General features: G+C 41.3%; 1 protein-coding gene across 8 annotated transcripts in view; it reads right to left on the bottom strand.

The window, feature by feature from the left end:
* Positions 1–17,271, bottom strand: part of LOC132821936 (diacylglycerol kinase delta-like) — a 147,750-nt gene that overhangs the window by 14,265 nt on the left and 116,214 nt on the right. For all 8 annotated transcript variants that reach the window (XM_060834919.1, XM_060834920.1, XM_060834921.1 and 5 more), the window contains 7 exons: positions 14,353–14,460; positions 13,645–13,758; positions 8,651–8,785; positions 7,663–7,817; positions 5,923–6,034; positions 3,698–3,790; positions 664–783 (listed from right to left, as the gene is read on the bottom strand). In XM_060834919.1, the coding sequence (XP_060690902.1) occupies positions 664–783; positions 3,698–3,790; positions 5,923–6,034; positions 7,663–7,817; positions 8,651–8,785; positions 13,645–13,758; positions 14,353–14,460 (837 nt within the window). The remainder of the gene's footprint in view (positions 1–663; positions 784–3,697; positions 3,791–5,922; positions 6,035–7,662; positions 7,818–8,650; positions 8,786–13,644; positions 13,759–14,352; positions 14,461–17,271) is intronic.

Genomic DNA, 17,271 nt, shown 5'->3' with positions numbered 1-17,271 from the left:
ACACTGAATACATTTCAGGAGATGATCATCAGATGTTTAATCAGTAACAGGTTAAAGGCTTATTAGGAGCAAGCAGGAAAGTAGAAGTGCAGCCAAGGTGAGACCAGCCCTGATCGTATTAAATGGTGAAATAGACTTAAGGAACTAAATTGCCTACTTCTGCTTCAAATCCTTATGGACTGAAGCATCTAGTCATCATCCATATGGAGTCAATTTGATTAGATTAGATTAGATTACCTACAGTGCGGAAACAGGCCCTTTGGCTCAACAAGTCTACACCGACCCTCCGAAGAGTAACTCACCCAGACCCATTACCCTACATTCACCCCTGACTAATGCACTACGGGCAATTTAGCATGGCCATTTCTCCTAACCTGCACATCTTTGGACTGTGGGAGGAAACCGGAGCACCCGGAGGAAACACACGCAGACACGGAGAGAATGTGTAAACTCCACACTGCAAAATCTCAATTAGCAATTTGATAAACTCATTTGTTAATGAGTTTTAGATCATTGTGACCAAGGAGACAAAACTGTATTTCTGGAAAATCAGCACCTTCAAGAGGGGAAGGAAAGAAATGGCAAAAAAGCAGACACCATCTAACATGTGCCAATCTACAAATTGTTCATTTAGTAAAATTCTTTGTAAGTTTGCAAACTTACCTCATCATCACTTGGTTCAATGAGCTGACATAGCCAAGGAATCTCTGCTAGTTTCCGAAGTTGCAAGTCCACATTAGCCAGAGCCCCAGTGAGTTCATCCTTCTGAGGGGGATCCAACTGCTGCGGCCAGAAAGGAAAGCATAAAGCAGCATGCTTAGCAGTAGTGACATAAAAACAAACTCTAGCGTAATGCATGCATGTGCAATTTGATGTACTTTCTCTCTTGTCTTTATGATGTTTAAAGATCAGAAGTGAATGACTAGCTAGCATCCGGGAGGAGCAGAGGATACCTAATCCGATGCAGGTGAAATTGCCACAAAACCGGGTTTGATTTCACATTCAGTAAGGATTCCAATTTGCTCTGAATCAAAAATGCTTTTCAATCCATCTACATTAGATATTAGTGTTGTATTTTTGTAAGATGAACGAGGACAAGTCTTACACAGTAAGTGGGAGGACCCTGGGAAGTATTGTAGAATAGAGAGATCTAGAGGTTCAGGTATACATTTCATTGGAAGTCTCATCACAGGTAGACAGAGTGGTAAAAAAGGCATTTTGAATGCTTGCCTTCCTTGTTCAGACCATTAGTTGAGGAGTTGGGGTGCAATGTTACGGTTGTACAGGATGTTTTTGAGGCCACTTTTGGAGTACTGTGGACAGTTCTGGTTGCCCTGCTATAGGAATGATATTACTAAATTGGGGAGGGTGCAGAAAAGATTTACAAAGATGTTGCCAGGATTGGAGAGTTTGAGTGAAAGAAGAGGCTGGATAAGCTCGGACCTTTTTTTTACTGGAGTGTAGGAGGCTGAAGGGTGACGTTATCGATGTTTATAAAATCATGAGGGACATAGATAAGGTGAAAAGCAAAGGTCTTTTCCCAAGGCTGTGGGAGTTCAAAACTAGGGAATATATTTTTAAGGTGAGAGGAGAAAGATTCAAAAGGGACCTAAGGGGCAATGTTTTCATATGTTTTCATACAGAGGGTGGTTCATATGTGTAATGAATTGCCAGAGGAAGTAGTAGACAGAGGTTTAGTTACAACATTTAAGAGACATTTGGATAGGTACATGAATAAGAAAGACTTAGAAGGATATGGGCCAAGTGCAAATGAGACTAATTTAGTTTGGGAAACTTGGTCAGCATGGACAGGTTGGACTGAACTGTTTCTGTGCTGTATGACTCTATAACATGGTAGTGAGTTACCTTCTTGAAGTGCTGAAAACTATGCAGCACAGGGACACCCACAACTCTGTTTAGAAAAGAATTCTGGATTTTTACCAAGGGACACTGAAGGAAAAGCTATGTAGTTCCATGTCAGGATCGTATGTGGCTTGGAGGGAAACGTGCAAGTATACCCCTGTATCTGCAGCCTTGTCTTCCTAGGTGGCAGAGGTTTGAACTTGCGAAGTACTATCTGAGGAGCACAGGGCATTCGCTGCAGTGCGTCTTGTAAATGTTGTACACTGCACTGGTGGACAAGAAACATTCAAAATAGTGGATGGTGTGCCAATCAGGCAAGCTTTGTCCTGAGCTCCTTGAGTGTTATTGAAGTTGCACTCACCCCAGCAAGCAGAGATTATTGCATCACACTCCTGATTTGTACCTTGTTCTTTGCAGACAGTAAGGGGAATATCAGAAAGTGAGTTATTCATCACTGAAATCACAGTTCTTATCATGCTCTTGTAGCTACAGTATTTATATGGCTCTTCCAGCTCAATTTGGTCAATGGTAATCTCTAGGATTTTGATACTGGGGTGATAGTAATGGCATTGAACGAGAAAGGGAGACTGCTAGATCCTCTCTTATTGGCGATGGTTATTGCCTGGCACACATGGGCCATAAATATGACTTGTCACTTATCAGTCCAAGTCTAGTTGTTGTCCAGGTCTTGATGCCTTTGGACATGCGCTGCTTCTACACTGGAGGAATTACACAAGGTGCTGAAAGCCAACAGTGATTTTCCTGGGATTGAGATGATTGACCTACTTACAACCACAATCATCTTCCTTTCTTCTAGGTGTGATTCTAATTCCCAGTGTGCGCTCAGCCACACAGTCTCATTCAAGGCAGTGGGGAAAGTGATAGATATGGCCTCAGTTCTTTGAAAAAGGGAATGGGGAAATCATGCAGGTTTCTTGCTCCTAACTGCTGTCCAGTTATCACCATTGAAAGATGAAAGCACAGGCATTGTGCATGCAGCTGTGTTCAGTCTTGTTTGAGAGTTCCTGCATGGTCAAATTCCCTGTTGATAGCTGGGATTAGCATCACACGTTTAAGGGTGAATAAACCATTTTGGTGAAGCATTGTAGGATTGGCAGGACATTTAGAACTGCTACCCAGCAAATATTACTGCCTTCAGGAGAGATGCAAACAGCAAATAAAGAAATAATATCACAGAAAGGCATTCACTGGTCAGATGCACAAATCTTCTGTAAAAATCTTCTTTAAGTTTGTATCAGCTAAATAATAAAATCATGTGGTGATTTTACACTAACTACTGCTTTATTCCAAAGATTTAATTCTACCTCTAAATCACAGAATTCACCTGACACTTCAAACCTTAGAATGTTGCAACTGCATAATGACAAATCTGTTAAATTCCCACTAATGCAGAGTCTAAAACAAATATATAAATCAAATTCTCCAAACCATTCTAGACTTAATTACTCCTAGAATCAACGATTCTACATTTAATCTACCCAAATCCCTCAAATGAATTCTAACCTGCATCTTATTCCCAGATATCTGATATGCTGTATGCTGATGATTGGAATACTTTGACTAGATTCCAACCTATAACCCATTTGAATATTTGCTATTCTACATGTAAATTTTTCAGATTGTTCAGTTACTTTCCAGTCTATAATGCACTGCACCTTTGGAACTCTTCAATTTGCCATTACTAAGCAACGTACTCCATTACAGTACGTATAAAGTACTGAGACACTTTAAATTGCTGTTAACCTGGAACTCACTGCGTTATTCTGCATAGCAAACGAGGCTCAATTTTTTTTTTATTTAGCTCTTTTCTTACCAGAGACATTTTGCCTGCCAGAAGAAGCTCTGTCTCGTTGTGTAAAGCTTTCCCATTGTTGACCATTTCCATCACTAGGCTGCAACTCAGGCCCTTTGGAGAAAATCATAAGATGGGAGTCACTTTAAATCTGCAGCAGGTCTTGGAAGGTTGCTGGACAGTGATGGTCATTAATGCCACACATCACTTCACATCAGCTCACAGTGAAACCAAGAAATCACTCAAAAACATACAACAATATCTTGTGCTGATGAACTACCTTCTACACAGTAAACATTCTAAGGTCCATCACAGAGAAAAAAAACAAACATCCATTTGTAATAAAAGTCAGGGGAGGTGATTACTTAGTCAAAGAGAGATTTTGAGGAGACTTTTCAAAAAGAGTAATATGATAGTAAGACAAGAGCCTTCAAACAAATCTAAAGGAGCAATGGCTGAAAAAGGTGAAGGTGCTTTATCTGAGTGGAGAATGCAAAAGAAGCTAAATGTGAAGGCTGGGATTTTAGAGCTGGGACGTAAGGCTGGAGAAGGTTGTAACGGTCAGTTTCAATGAGTTGGGGTGTAGGACTCAAGAAAGTTGCAGCGATTAGGTAGGAGAGATGATATAGCACTTTGCAAGCATGGGTGAAAACGCTGAATTTAATGCAGTAGGTGAGTGGTTTCAATGGAGATTTGTAGGGATGGGCACGATGGATGAGCAAAACCTGATCCAAAGAAGGCCACAATCACAGCAGCCATGATCCTACTGAATGATGTAACATTTGGTTTGATGGGCTAAGAGGACTATTCCTGATTCCTATTACTTACATTCTTATACTTTTAATTTTTTTTGCAAATGATGTTACATGGAACTTGGGAGACTGGCAACAAGGACAGTGGAGAATTAGGACCTGAATGTTGCCTTTGATATCGAGTCACTCTCTGACATAATGATGCAGGGAAGGTGATTGATGAAGCAACTGAAGAGGTCTGTTCAGTTTTCAATGTACAGGTGAGAATTCTGTGAGATTAGCAGCTTCAGTCCAGATTGCCCACCATTCCTGACTCCGTGATTACCTGGAATGTAAAATCTAGTGTTATCTTCAAATCCATCCTGGACTTGATGTCACCGTGTCTCTGCAATTTCCTCCATTCACTTTTGCTATGCAGCCCAACTTTCCCTTTAGCGGCATTCACTTCAGTTGCCTCAGGCTTCTGCTTCAATCCCTCTGCCTCTCTCCCTCTTTTGTAAATTATAAAAGGACGCATTAGGAGGTTAGTTTAAGATATAGCTTGGTCGTAGGTTAGGCAGCAGAAAACACAGAGTAAGGGTAAAGGGAGGGTGTCCGCTGATTGAAGGAGTCAAGAACTATAGCACACAGACCAGAAAATGATCATAAGACCACAGCCAGATCAACTATTATCTTGCTGAATGGTGCAGCATATTGAAAGGCCTAAATGACATACTCCCAAGTCCTATTTTCCTGTGATATGTGGAAGTGAGAATCCACCTAGTTTAGATTCAAGTAAAACAAGAGTCTTCATAAGATCTTGTCCATATTACTGCAATGAGTTTTGAATACCCCCTTGGAAAATTATATTGCCTTAATGCAAATTAGAATTGCAGTGCAAATTGTGTCTTGGCTGGACCTGGCTGCGGCTAAGAATACCCATACATAGTCTGGACCAGTTATGGATGAATTCCTTAAAAACTGAAAGAACGGCAGATACTGTAAGTCAGAGGCTAAAATATAAATTGCTGGAAAAACTCAGCGGGTCTGGCAGCATCTATGGAGAGAAATCAGAGTTAATGTTTTGGGTTGAGCACTGAGGAAGGGTAATTTCTGTCATTCTGATTTCTCTCCTCAGATGCTGCCAGACCTGCTGAGCTTTTCCAGCAATTTCGACTTTTGTCCTTGGAAACAGAGTCTGACTCAGCTACAGATCTGTATAGATTAGCACAGTTGGCTGGGTTGTGATGCAGAGTGATGCCAACAATGTGTGTTCAACTCCTTCCATTGATCATCATGAAGGACTGTACTTCTCAACCTCTCTGCTCATCCGAGCTGTGTTAACACTCAGCTTAAACACCCAGCAGTCATCAATTTCTAATGTGAGAGCAGCTCTATAGTCTGGGAAGGCTACAGTGACTTGATCTTTCACCTTTCGATCTGTATGGACTATCCAATCTCTCTGTCTGCAGAGTCACATCCCCACCGATCACAGATTTCACCACCATTTCTTACCTCAGTTGTTTTCGACTTTGCGTAAACTTTGTCCATGGATTTGGCACTGGCATTTACTGCATGTGCAAGCTCCTGCTCCATGGTATGATGCAGTTGTGCTGTCTCCCGAATCCTGGATCAAGGGAAGAGGAAAAATTGATGGAACAAAAAAAAGGGGGAATGTCAGCTAACGGATTAGCAGAATGGAAGTCAGAGATTTTGAGAAGATTTTTGGTGTGATGACACTGCTCCTTTAACAAGGTTATGTTGTACTTTTTTTTCCAATGCGGTTGTAAAGACACAGGTTCTGGGGTGTCTAGGTTTGAAGGGTTTTCAGGCCAATTTGATTATAGTTAACATATGTTGCCTCAGGCAAAACGCCTTCAAGTTTTAAGAAGAACACTTGAACAATGAAAGGGAGTGGTCAGTTCTCCCAGCTCAGCTTTTCTCTGGTTTGGTTTGAGCAAGCAGTCAGTTGTGAAAATGCTGGTTCCAAAGAAGCAGGTCCATGCTGATCCTTTTTCTCTGACATTTCTCCTGTAAGAACTTGTATTGGATTTTTCCTTTTTTTCCTAACAGGCGTTTATAGGGATTGTTGCAAGTGTTTGGAATAGCATCATTAAGTTGGGATAATCTGTTGGGTTTTCAGATAGGTTAAGTTATTCTACATTCTGTTCTCTTTAGTTTCTGTTTCATTCGGTAATCTTGCAAATAAATGCTGTTTTGTTTAATATGAAGTGGTTGGGCCAGCTGCATCACTCCTGGAATATTAACTTACACCTGCTTAAAACACCTGGAAAAATTAGGGTCTGGGCTATTTTCTTGAAATGTTTTAAGGGGGTCTGGCTCAGTCCATAACTTTGGGAAATGTAAAGCAGAGTAATGAATGCAAGGTTGGCCAAAATGGGGTTGCTCCATGGTAAAGAAGATAAACATTTTTCTGGACTGAGAGGTTTGCTGCCAAGCCAGCCAAATCCAAAAACTGACGAGAAAATAACAACAAAGCACAGGTCAGGATCAAAGGAAGAAACCTGGTGCTGATTGACCTTTACGACCAAGGGCTTAAATGGGTGCACGCTGGATGGGAGCCATCATTTCCCCATCAACCATACAGCCGTTACCTCTTACCCTGGCCTCTATAACTACAGTATTAAAAAACAGCTTATAACTCTGACTTTATCCCAAGTAACATGATGCCCTTTACAATATAAAATAGACAACTTATAATTCTTAATTGGTTCTCCACAATATATCATGTAACTGACAGGCATTCTTCAACTCCCCTTTGCAATGTTAACATTGGCATTGAGTGTCACAGGTATGATTACAGAGTTTTAAAAAATTTGTTTGACTGTGGAATGAAAAGTTTATGGCTCTCATATCCCCGGCTCTACTTCAATTAGCCTACTGGACTGCCCAATGTGGCATAATAAGTCGTGTTTAACTTTAGTTGGAGATTCGTCCCCCACTTTAGTATGTCGATGGTGCAAAATAAACCGACTCTTTCATCATCAGGCAGTGGTCAGTATATGATGTTACACAATGTCTAGAATTTGAGGCCTTCCCAGACTCTTGCCTCTAAAGCAGAGTCTCAGCGTGAAATGCCTACCCTTGGCTCTCCAGCCTGAAGACAGACACATGGACTCAATGGGTCAAATGGCCATCTTCTGTGTCTCCATGATTGTATGATGTTAAAAGTTTTGCCAGATAACAAATCAGATAGATCAGTGCCTGGGATTGGTCTTCTGCTGACTCTCGTACCTGTGGATGAGTGTTCCAGCCGCTCGGCCAAATTGATTGATCTCAGCAGCTTCCTCTTCTGAAACTATCTCAGGTTGCAAGGCATGTTGAGAGGATGGGCGAGGTAGTTCACATTTCTGCTTGTCTTCCCAAGACTTGAGGGTACTCTCAAAAGCCTGTGGCAAGAGAATACCCAATCACAATATGTGATTAACATTAAAAGCCATCCTCCCACAAAATCATTTCACCAAATCCAAACTACAGCTGCATAACATGGTTGGACAAGAAGAAATTGCAGCAATCCTTGTAATATTGGTGCCCTGCAGTTTCTGTCTCCCAGTTCATCATGATATTGCAAGCTTTGCATTTTCACCTGGTATCACAGTTCAAAGTTTAATAAAGTGTTTCAGAAAAAAACACCAAGCACTATACCACAAAATAAACTTCAGGAGATAACTGATTGAAAACATCAGATTAAGGCAGATGTTAAAATCTGATTCCATACATAAGATACATTTCTATGTATCAATGTATTTATTAGATGTTTCTATATGGTCAGGCAAAAGCTTTGAAGCTAGGATTTTCAATCAACAAACAAAGATATGTGTAATTTTAGTGTGTCATTTCAAATGTGTACTGGAGTGTGCTATGATCATTGATGGGGATCATCTACTCAATATCAATACAGTGATACTTTGGCTCCATGGGCCCTTACTGAACGATTTCCTTTACATCTACAGAGTGGAACATTTTCGATGTACTGGTTCGTTTCTCATTTAACCCTGTTGTAAGTATTAGTCATGCTCCAAATTTGGTACTTAAACCCATTGGTTCACCAATGTTCTTTAGGGAAGGAAATTTGTTGTCCCTATCTGGTCTGGTCTGGTCTACACGTGATTTCAGATTCACAGGAATGTGGTTAACTCTATGGACAAGAAATGCTAGCTTAGCCAGTTGCATCCACACCACAAGAACCGATAAAAAAAACCACATTTGAGCTGATATGTACCCTATCCCTGGTTAGCATCTGTGCACGGTTCTTGTGAATGATTTTGATGTAGCCAGGGGACTGGATCCAGGCTTCTCCATCCACTTGCACCGGTACTCCTTCATCACCGAGGATTGTGATCTTTACAGCACGACACTAGAGGCAGAAGTGGGACAAAAACAAGTCCTTAGGTAAAGCAGGAGCCTAAATTGCACCAAAGGCTGATTTACAATTTGCCAAGTCTCGCACTTACAACTGCTCTGTTAAAAAGCACATGAAGCCATTTTACATATTGCTATTACCTAGCAAATAGGTGACTTCACAGCACTTGAGACAAAAAAGCAAAAGTACTGAGGAGATTAATCAGCTTCTGCTGTTGAAATCTATGAATAAACAATCACATTCTCAGCTTTAGCAGCTGCATTCTTTCTTATCTTAGTTTATTTGCTGTCAGGATGTGAGTAACACTGGGAAAGTTAATTATTTCTAACCTCTGAGAATTTCTACACCAATTCAGAGTGCACTGAGTTAACAATGCAAAATGGATCTTAATTTATAGGCCACCAGATTTTACTACTATTCTACAGGTTTAACGTTCACTTTATTTTTTTGGGTTCTACTCCACAATTCCAATTCTGATTCCATTCCCTATACCATTGCTCTAACTATACAAGCAGTGGCTTGTGTTTCACAGTTATAGATTAGATTACTTACAGTGTGGAAACCCACGCAGACACGGGGAGAACGTGCAAACTCCACACAGTCGGTCACCTGAGTCGGGAACTGAACCCGGGTCTCAGGCGCTGTGAGGCTGCAGTGCTAACCACTGTGCCACCGTGCCGCCCACATTAGATTAGATTAGATTACTTACAGTGTGGAAACAGGCCCTTCGGCCCAACAAGTCCACACCGACCTGCCGAAGCGCTACCCACCCATACCCTTACATTTACCCCTTACCTAACACAACGGACAATTTAGCACGGCCAATTCACCTGACCCGCACATCTTTGGACTGTGGGAGGAAACCGGAGCACCCGGAGGAAACCCACGCAGACACGGGGAGAACGTGCAAACTCCACACAGTCGGTCACCTGAGTCGGGAACTGAACCCGGGTCTCAGGCGCTGTGAGGCTGCAGTGCTAACCACTGTGCCACCGTGCCGCCCACAAGTACAGGTGGCTTTTTACTTAAGCTTTACCCTTCAGTCTGAAGCCTGTTTGCATTGCCAGCTCTGTAGCTTGGGGTGTTATTGACAGTATTCTTGACAGGTTGTTTGGAATCAGTAACTACTTACATAAGGAACATTCTCTGATTGATTTTTCTTTCTTTAGAGGTTGGCTAGTGTATAAATACAGCAGTGAATTTATTGGTTAGAAATGAGTCATGAGAAAGGAATGTGAGGTGTAGAGTTTACCCCGATATATAGTAGAGTTTTGAGGTTGCATTGCCCCAACTTATGTTTATGGGGTTACATAAATAAGATTTTGCAGAATCGCTACGGCACAGGAGGCAGCTATTTGGCCCATTGTGTCAACACCATCTCTCTGAATGAGCATTATAACTTAGTGCCAAGTTCTTGCCTTTCCAACTGAACCTGAATAGTATTTTTATTTAAATAATCATCCAGTGCCCGCTTGAAAGCCTCAAATGAACCTGCCTCCACCACGCATCCGGATAGCATTTCAGACCCTAAGTCTTATTGTGTGAAAAAAATGTTCCTCAATCACATTTGCTTCTTTCGCAAATTACCTTATATTTGAATCCTCTTGTTCCTGATCATGTTATAAGATGGAAAAAATTGCTCCCGATCCACTTTACCCAGTCTCCTGATGATTTTGAAAACTTCTTTCAAATCTCTTCTCAGCCTTTTTCTCTCCAAGGAAAACAATCAATTTCTCTAATCTATCTTCATAACTTAAGTTTCTCTGCCTGGAAACATTCTCTTAAATCTGTTCTGCATACTCTTCAATGTTTTCACATCCTTCCCAAATATGGTGCCTCCAACTTCATACAATATTCCAGCTGAGCTCTGGCTTAGACAAATTCAGCTTAACCTCCTTGCTCTTGCACACTATAGGCTTATTAACACCACAAATATTTTAAGAAAATTCACTCATGGGATGTGCCTGTCACTCGCTGACTATGACTCATCCCTACTTACCCTTGAAAAAGGGTTGGTGAGCAGTCTGTGGAATGCTGTTATCATTTGGTGTAGATAGAACCACAATGTCAAGGTTAATGGTATGCGAGGTGAAGGAATGGTGATATATTACCAAGTTAGCATGATGTAAAGGTGTAGGAGCAGTGCTCCAAAAGCTGGTGTTTTCAGATAAACCTGTCGGACTATAACCTGATATTGTGTGATTTTTGACTACTTCAGCACTGTGAGTAGCTTGAAGAGAAAACCGCAAGTAGCGATGTTCCTACATGCTCTTGTCCTTTTAAATGATAGGAAGGAGTTGTCTGAGGAGCTTTGCTGAATTTTTGCATTGCACGTTATATACAGAACACACTGCTGCAACTGTGCATCAGTGATGGAGGCAGTGAATGCTTATTTAGATTAGATTAGATTACCTACAGTGTGGAAACAGGCCCTTCGGCCCAACAAGTCCACACCGATCCGCTGAAGTGTAACCCACCCAAACCCCTACACTTACCCTTTCACCTAACACTACGGGCAATTTAGCATGGCCAATTCACCTAACCTGCACATCTTTGGACTGTGGGAGGAAACCGGAGCACCCGGAGGAAACCCACGCAGACACGGGGAGAATGCTCAAACTCCACACAGTCAGTCGCCTGAGGCGGGAACTGAACCCTGGTCTCTGGCGCTGTGAGGCAGCAGTGCTAACCACTGTGCCACCGTGCCGCCCACCAAATTTATGTAGTGCCAATCAAGCAGCTGCCTTGTCCTGGATTGTTGTGAGCTTCTTGAGTATTTTTGGAGTTGCACTCATCCAGGCTGGTAGATTCATCCTGTAAGGAGTATTCTATCACACTCCTGATTTGTGACATGTAGATGGTGGACAGGCTTTGGGGGTCAGGAAATGAGTTATTTGTTATCACGTTCTTAACTTCTACCATTGACCTCTTGTATTCACAGTATTTACAAGGCTAGTTTGTTCAGTTTCTAGTCAATGGTAAACCCCAGACTGCTGGGGGATTCAGTCATGATAATGTCATTGATTGTCAAGGGCTGATGATTAAATTCTTGCTGGAGATTGTCATTGCCTGACACTTGCGTGGCACAAATGTTACTGCCTCTTGTCAGCCCAAGCCTGAACAATGTCCAGATCTTGATGCAGTTGGGCATGCAATGCACCTGTATCTGAGCAGAACAAATGGGGATGAGCATTATGAATTCATCACTGAACATTCCCATTACTGACCTTGTGATGGAAGGAAAATCACTGATGAAGCTGCTGAAAATGGTTAGGTCAGATTTGTTCCAGAATTGAGGTGATTGACCTCCAAAAACCACAATCTTCTGCCTTCGTGCCCGGTTTACCTCCAACGAGCAGAGAGATGTCCCCCCAAATTGTCACTGATCCCAGTTCTGCTAAGGCTCCTGGATGCCACACTCAGACCTTGATGTTAAGGGCAGTCACTTTCACCTGACCTCTGGAATTCAGCTCTTCACCCCATGTTTGAATCAAGGCTGACATGAACTAAGGAGCTGAGGCCCTTGCAGAACCCAAACTGAGTCAGTGAGCAGGTTATTGTGAAGCAAGTGAAGCCTGACAGCATTGCTGATGACACCTCCCATCACTTCAGTGATGGAAAGTAGATTGATAAATGGAGTGGTAAATAGAGTGGTAAATGGCCAGGCTAAATTTGCCCTGCTTTTTTTTTACAGAATTTTCCCTACCAATTTTTCACATGGTCAGGGAGATGCCAGTGCTTTAGGTGCACTGGAACAGCTTAGATGTGTGACAATTTCCAGAGCACATCCCTTCAGGACCATTGTCCGACCACTGCCATTGTCAATGATCTTTTGCAGTTAATCAGTGTCCTCCTCACTGTTTACAATGCATCTAACTTCTGCATCATCCACAAACTTGGAAATTGCCCCCAGTATACCAAGATTGAAAACATTAACATATATCAGCAAAAGCAGAGGTCCCAAAACTGAACTCTGTGGAACTCCACTACTAACCTTTCTCCAGCCTGAAAAATATACATAAATCATTACTGATTGTTTTTCATCCATCAATCAGTTTTGTATCCATGGTGCTGCTATCTTGATTATTACTTGTTATTCATTGTGTCTAAGAATTGTGTTTCACTTGGGGACCATTAAAGCTATGATCTGTGGTATTTGCAAAATGTGAGATGTGGAGGTTTCTGGAATAGCCTTGTGAAGAAAGAATCACAAAATGCTTGGAGAGTAAGTGCCAAACCATAGAACAGGACAGGATTCCATAGTCAAGGCAGTCGCATGAACCTTTGGAGCTACAACCGAGATTCTGAATAATTTGCTACTTTCCAAATACAGAGTAGTTGCAAAAGATTTTGTTGAGGAAAAGAATACTGCCAAAAGTCACATTTAATGTTAGAATAAATGATTTGGAAATAGGTGAGATTCTTCAGAGGAAGGTTTGCGCATCAACAGATAGATTGAAGAACAGAACTAAAAGGGTATTGATTTTGGGGTTGCCTTCAGTGTTTCAAGTTTCAATGTAGTGAGACTTGAAAGTTAAATGCGTTAACTGGAAAGTGGCACAAAGGAACCTACTGGAATTCACAGAACATTGGGACCAGTTACAAATCCTGACACTTGGGGGTTCAATACTGGGGTGTACCTACTCCCCACAGAGTGCAATAATTCAAAAAGACAGATCACCTTTTCAAACACAGTTAGGGATGGGCAATAAACATCGGCGTAGCCAGTGGGAGCCTCCTTGCTGGCACAATAAAGTTGTGAGCAAAGGAGTCAAAATATTTGTCAGGATAAAAGAGGAAGAAAACATAAGGGAAAGAAAGGAAGCAATTGGGTAAGGGATGTGCTCTCTTACTTGAGCAATTCGATGGTGTTGAAGGTTGATAACTCGTGAGACTGCCATCTGCATACTGCCAAATACAGCAACAACCTCAAGGATCTTATCATCAAAAGAAGGGGCAGTGAAAATCTGCAGAATAAAGAATCAACAAAAGTTAACAATGATGTCAGCATATAAGAAAGAGTGCGCTTCATTACTTTCTGAATACAAATATTTAGCTCTGTAATTTCTATTTCACTCCGCAGCAAAATGAACACTGTGCCTGTAATCTCATCAAGCTGGGAAGATTATGGCATAGTTACAGTGTCACTGGTCTAGTAACCCAGAAGGCCAGGTAAATATTTGGAGGTACTGTTTCAAATCTCACCAGGGCAACTGGGGGAATTTAAATTCTATTAATAAAATTTCGATTTGAAAGTTTGTCATATATAATGATGATCATGAAACTATTACTGATTTTTGCAAAAACACATCTGGTTCACTAATGTCCTTTAGGAAATCTGCTATCCCTACGTGGACTGGCCAACATGACTCAGGACTTGCAGTGATGTGGCTGACTCTGAGCTGCTTTCTGAAATGACCTAAAAAACCACTTTGTTCAAGGACAATTAGGAATGGACAATAAATGTTGGTCTTGTCAGCGATACTTAAATCCGATTTCAGACGAAAGGAAGCCATTGCACTCATTTTTATTTAATACAAACTCTTTTAAGTTGCACTTACATCATCTTCCTTGGTTCCACCCCAGAAGTTGGTGCCACCTGCATAGCTGGGGATATTTAGTACTGCAATGCCCTGCAGGCTTGGTAAAGGGATGCGCTGTCCATCACACTGCACAACAGGGTGAAAGAAACATTAGCACAAGGCAAACTGCAATATGAACACAAAATACTGTCAATAACCCATTATGAAATTATCTATGTCAGTACGAAGAGAACTCCAGCAAAAAGATACAGGAAAGTTGGTGGTATGTCTACCTGCCTGAGCCCAATGCATATAATCACTCAGTGCTGGTAATAAGGAAAGACACAGATTAGTGGGCAGACAATGAACAAGTACTAATGGTGAAAGATACTGCCAGATGTCAAGAAACAAAAGATGACAGTCCAGTGGGTCAGGCAGGGTACTTTCACACTGTGGATCTGCTCAAGATATTTCTATCATTCAAATGGGCCAATTCTGATTTATATCATTACTCCATTTACCTCCTTTGTTCCATACCCATTGATATTGATAGCTTTTTCTTGGGATCAATGTTGAAAATTTCAGTTGACTCAGTATCCAGCTTTTTGGAAAGAGTTTTATCACCTCTCGCATGGAAAACTTGTTTCCTGATTTCACTTAAATGGCCTAGATCAGATTTTAAGGATAGATTCCCTTAGAGTCATGCAGCAAGCAAACATCGTCCACACCAATCAGATATCCCAATTTTACCTAGCGCCATTTGCTGGCATTTGGTCCTTATCCCCCTTAACCCTTCCTATTCATATACCCATCCATTTCAAATGTTGTAACTGTACCAGCTTTCAATACTTTCTTTGGCAGCTCTTTCTACACATACATCACCCTCTCCATGAGGTGCAGGTCCTTTTTAAGTCTTTCCCCTCTCACCTTAAACCTATGTCCTCTAGTTTTGGACTTCCCAACCCTAGGAAAAAGACCTTGGCTGGTTGGTCCTATCCAATAGAGGTCCTAACCTCAATAAGATTACCCCTCAGTCTGCAATGCTTCAGGGAAAAAGACTCCAGCCTATTCAGCCTCTCCCTACCCCTCAAACCTTCTAGTCCCGACAACATCCACCAAAGAACCTTTCTGCACCCTCTCAAGTTTAACAATATCTTTCCTACAGAAGTGCGACTAGAATTGTATACAGTGTTCTAAAAATGGCCTAACCAATGTCCTGTTTAGTCACAACCTGACCTCCTACTTCCTGTACATAATGTTCTGACCAATGAAGGCAAGCATGCCATACGTCTTCATCATCACCCAATCTACTGCGACTCCACTTTCAAGGAACTATGAATCTGCACTCCAAGGTCTCTTTGTTCAGCAACATTCCCCAGGGACCTTCCATTAATTATATAAGTCCTGCCCTGGTTTGCCTTACAAAATACAATACCTCACACTTATCTCAATTAAACTCAATCTACTACTGCAATCATAATTAACAATCTTTCTCATTCTGTAAAACAAGCTTCAAGGCAGTCAAAAGCACATTAATTTACATAATCCAATCTTAGAAGTTAAGACATGGTTCCAATTCAAATCTATTTTAGATGGAATATACAACAGAAATAAGTTATTCTGTCCAATCAGTCCACACTGGCCTTTATTCCACTGAAGCTGACTTTAATAACAATGCAATGTCTTTCGTAAGTAAAGTGCACATCATGAATAAACAAACTGTACGGAGTCAATCATGTAGAAGTTCATGAAACAACAGCCTCCATTTTGAACGGTACATTACAGGCTCAAAATATCTGTTTCAGAATATCTGCATCTTCAACAGTGACCCAAATCTGCCTGCATTCCTGTGGTTACCAGTATTTGTTTTGACTCTCTTTCTGCAATCTTTGTATTGAGTTTGGGAGCAATGATCAGTATATCATGCTGAGGGTTGATTAGATTAGACAGTGTAGAAACAGGCCCTTCAGTCCAACAAGTCCACACCGACCCTCCGCAGAGTAACCCACCATTTCCCTCTGCATCTAATGCATCTAACACTATGGGCAATTTAACATGACCGATTCACCTGACCTGTGGGAGGAAACCGGAGCACCCAGAGGAAACGCACGCAGACACAGGGAGAATGTGCAAACTCCACACAGACTGTCACCCGAACCTGGGACCCTAGTGCTGCAAGAGAGCAGTGTTAACCACTGAGCCACCGTGCCGCAGTATTTTGTTCTAGGTTTGATTCTTAGAGTTAACTAGTTTCAAAGAAATAGCAGTAAGCTCGTATTAGAATCAGCCACGGAGGCCTTGGGTTAGGGAAGGGAACAGTGGTCAGGGTTCCCACTTCGGAGCACTGCACAATGACTCCTGTGGAAAGGTATTGTAACACCAAATGAAGAACAGTTTGAACTCAGGTGTGACTCGTTTGACTTTTAAAGGATTTTAACTGTATTTGTAACAGACACAGCAACTAAAATAACACACAGTCCACACAGCCAACCATTAATAATTACAGCAGTGTATTTTAAAACACAAGACATAATCTCATAATGATGATGATGTTGTACACTGTAGTAACTGGATACATGCCAAAGTCCAATTTTCTCCTCTCCTCTTCCAAAGCTATGCACTGTTTGCATTTAAGGCAATTTTGGGTGCATGTTGTTTGCCTCAACTAAATAATAATTCTTCAGGAGCACATGGTTCAGCTATTTAATGCTTTATTCAGCTCAGTCACGAGGGAAATGATCGTAGGCTTTAATAGAAATAAATTAGACTTACTGTAAACACTATAAATTCTCAATTATTGCACATTAATGTGCGGTACTTGTGAGTTACAGTGGCATTTCATGTTGCCTTATTTATCGTAAATCATGAATGCAGTATCAAAATAAATTGCATACATAACAAATTTATCATTCGCAAAATCCAACTCTAAGTTGTGAAATGGAGCTTGCACTTGAAACA

The sequence above is a fragment of the Hemiscyllium ocellatum genome, chromosome 13, assembly GCF_020745735.1.
Source record: "Hemiscyllium ocellatum isolate sHemOce1 chromosome 13, sHemOce1.pat.X.cur, whole genome shotgun sequence".
NCBI classification, from domain to species: Eukaryota; Metazoa; Chordata; class Chondrichthyes; order Orectolobiformes; family Hemiscylliidae; genus Hemiscyllium; species Hemiscyllium ocellatum.
This window is presented reverse-complemented; position numbering and strand designations above follow the sequence as displayed.